The sequence below is a fragment of the Triticum dicoccoides genome, chromosome 2B (assembly GCF_002162155.2).
Source record: "Triticum dicoccoides isolate Atlit2015 ecotype Zavitan chromosome 2B, WEW_v2.0, whole genome shotgun sequence".
NCBI lineage: Eukaryota > Viridiplantae > Streptophyta > Magnoliopsida > Poales > Poaceae > Triticum > Triticum dicoccoides.
The window spans coordinates 90,371,902-90,374,779 of NC_041383.1; the positions used below are offsets into that span (position 1 = coordinate 90,371,902).

At 47.9% G+C, this 2,878-nt stretch overlaps 1 protein-coding gene across 1 annotated transcript; it reads right to left on the bottom strand.

Moving 5' to 3' along the window:
* Positions 1–1,265: 1,265 nt before the first annotated feature.
* LOC119362302 (acetylserotonin O-methyltransferase 1-like) lies at positions 1,266–2,648 on the bottom strand. The gene is made up of 2 exons (XM_037627501.1): positions 1,760–2,648; positions 1,266–1,683 (listed from the first exon to the last, which is right to left on the bottom strand). Exons 1-2 carry the CDS (start codon positions 2,612–2,614, stop codon positions 1,378–1,380), a joined length of 1,161 nt encoding a protein of 386 aa, XP_037483398.1. The 5' UTR covers positions 2,615–2,648; the 3' UTR covers positions 1,266–1,377.
* Between the last annotated feature and the right edge of the window lie 230 nt (positions 2,649–2,878).

Consider the following 2,878-nt stretch of genomic DNA (forward strand, 5'->3'; position numbering starts at 1 on the left):
ACTATTTGTTGTGTTTATTGCATTATTTGTTGTACTGAACGATAAACTATTTGTTTGAGTTGTAATGATAACGAAATTGAACTATTTATTGTTGATTTATTTTGTTTGTTTGATCATTTTTGCTCTTCTTCTTTGAAATGTATATGTGATTTGTGCGGTGCGCGCGCTGTATTTTTGCGCTCTGCTGGAGCGGCGCGCGTGCTGCATTATAGCGCAGCTGCTGGAGCCAGCGCTAGCGGCCGCGCTAAACCAGCCGAAGCGCACGCGGCAAACAGGATTTTTGCGCGCGGCGCTTAGCGCGGCTGTTGGAGATGCTCTTAAATCGCTACTTTAGCTATGCATCACGATGCATTTATTGATGATCTAGATACCGAGGACATATAGTGTCAGGGACCAAACGTCCGCCTCCTAGATTGGCTCCCCTTCTTAGTGAACGAGCAAGTGCTACAGTGATACATTCACGACGGCCGGCTCCCACAGACCGGCTGGCGGGTGCCGGAGCCCGACAAGGAGGAGCCAGCCCCACGCCCCCAACGAGTGGGTAATCCTCACCTCTTTCTTGGATCGGGGTTTATTCCTCCCTATCCATCCATTCCTACGTGAAGAAGGCCAAGCATGCCTGACAAGTCAACTCACGAAAAAATAGAAAATAGACATCAACCGCAAAAAAAAAAAGAATTGCAGTGATGTGGTTAGTGATTTGATTGCGAAAGCAACAATTGGTTAGAAAAATCTTGGCATGTCGTCTGGTCCAACCACATTTATAGGGTTAGAACGAAAAGTGTGTGTGTCCACCTCACCAATCGTCGTGTCGTGATACATATCTGCCTCTGTTTTTGTTATCTACATAGTTCATCAGTTTTCTTTAACCATGGGTAATATATGCTTTTTTTAAGAATGATAATGATAATACTATAAGTTTGTGCCTGTGAGGATCTGAACCCGATGATTTTTGTATGAGAAATTAAGTATCCGGTGAAAAGCAAATACACTTAAAATTTCATGGAAACCACGTTTGAAGTGTTTATAAAAATTTATCAAAAGAATATGGTACGTTAGAAATGTGATGTTGTATAAACATGTGAAAATTGAAGTTAAGACTCATATTAATTTGGGTTGCAAGAAGAAAAAAAGTTGCACATGAATAGAGATGTTGTAAATTCCTCAGTGGCATACACATATATCGTTTAAAAGCATGGCAATTTTTCAACGTATTGTTTGACTGTGAAGCATGTTTTTTTTTTTTTGCAAAGACAGAGGAAGAGTTAGTCAAACACTCGTTTTACTTGAGTGATAGTAATAATAAGATAATAAAGGTGCCACTTACATACAACATTGCGTCCAAATCCATAACATGAACTATGAATATTTATATTTTTATGGGTAGACTTCAATAATTGAGCGAATTCCTGTCACCGGTGTAATCTTGTAGTCACTGAACCCAGCTTCAAAGAAAATCTTGCTCCACTCATGCTCCTCTCGCTGGATCCCGTCGATGTACATCATGAAGACATCGAACAAAACTTCCGCCTCCTTTGACACGGTTTCCTGCTGCGATACTGCAGATCCCACCACCATATCCATGATTATCACCTTCCCTCCGGCGTCCCTTGTTGGGATGGCTTTCTTGCACTGGCGTAGTATCTTGATGCAATCTTCGTCCGGCCAATCATGCAAAATCCACTGATACAAAAATATATATTTATATAAACCCACAGTATTGTTATAGTGAAATGGGCTATGGTATTTGTATTTTTACCTTGAGTAGAACGGTGTCTGCCGGCGGGATGTACTCAAACATGTCGCCGGCGATGAAGGTTAAATTGTCAACGGCAGGAGCCCCGGCGACGACGAGAGGGAGGTCCAGTACGCTGCACTTGACGTGTGGGAACGCCTTGGCGATCGCCATGGCAGCCGTGCCATGGGCGCCACCGACGTCGACCAGCGAGCTGCCCACGGACCCAAAGACACCGCTGCACTCTCTTAGTAGGATTTCCATGCTGAGGCAGCTGTCCGCTGCCATGCCGGCGTTGAACACGCGGTCATCGCCTGCATCCTTTGCTATCATCTCCCACCGAGTACAGCCGTGCGCCACCTCGAAGAGCGACGAGGCGGCGCTCGTCTCGTCGGTGAACCACTCGCGTATGCTGAAGAGAGCGGTGACGGCGACCGGGTTGACAAACACGCCCACCATCGGGGACAGGTTACGGCGGCGCGAGTGCTCGCCCCCAGCTCCCACGAGGAGGCGAGAGACCCGGGTGAGCTTAAACACGGCGTCGCCGCCGCTAGCCTTGACGTCGGCGGAGAAGACGCCAGAGGTGGTGAGCACGCGCATGAGCCGCCGGAGGTGGGAGAGCTTCGTCGGGTGGATCCCTGTCTCGGCCGCAAGATCAGACAAGGTGGCAGCGCCGCCCCTGAGGTGGATGGCGTCGGCGATGCGCAGGTCGGTGGCAGCTGCGAGCGCCATGGACTTGACGAAGGCGAAGCAGTGGTTGTAGAGCTCGAGCTGAGCTTGGAGCAACTCGTCGCTGCTCATGGCGAGCTCGTCTTCTTGGTCGTGCGACGCCATGGTGTGTCGAATGATGGGAAGGCCTTTGTTGAGCTCCGTTCTCATATAGTAGAGCTGAAAGGTTGACCTTCTGGACAACGAATGCATCAAGATTGCTCTCCGGCGGCTATCCGTGGCGTGACATAACACACAAAGGGATAGATAAAGTCTTTGGATGCGATGTAACAAACAGCATTAAAAAGCAAGATGCTGATTGTTTTCCGTGACGACATTGGATGGAGAAAGCCTTTGACTTGCAGGCAGACATTAAAAAAGCAGGCGTGTCTAGAACTCAACCGTTAGTAGACTGACATCAGCGTAGTTGTGGTG

Coding starts and splice junctions, on each gene's coding strand:
- LOC119362302 (XM_037627501.1), bottom strand. CDS start 2,614: ATGAGAACGGAGCTCAACAAAGGCCTTCCCATCATTCGACACACCATG. Junction 1,684..1,759: donor CAGACACCGTTCTACTCAAG/GTAAAAATACAA, acceptor TTTTTGTATCAG/TGGATTTTGCATGATTGGCC.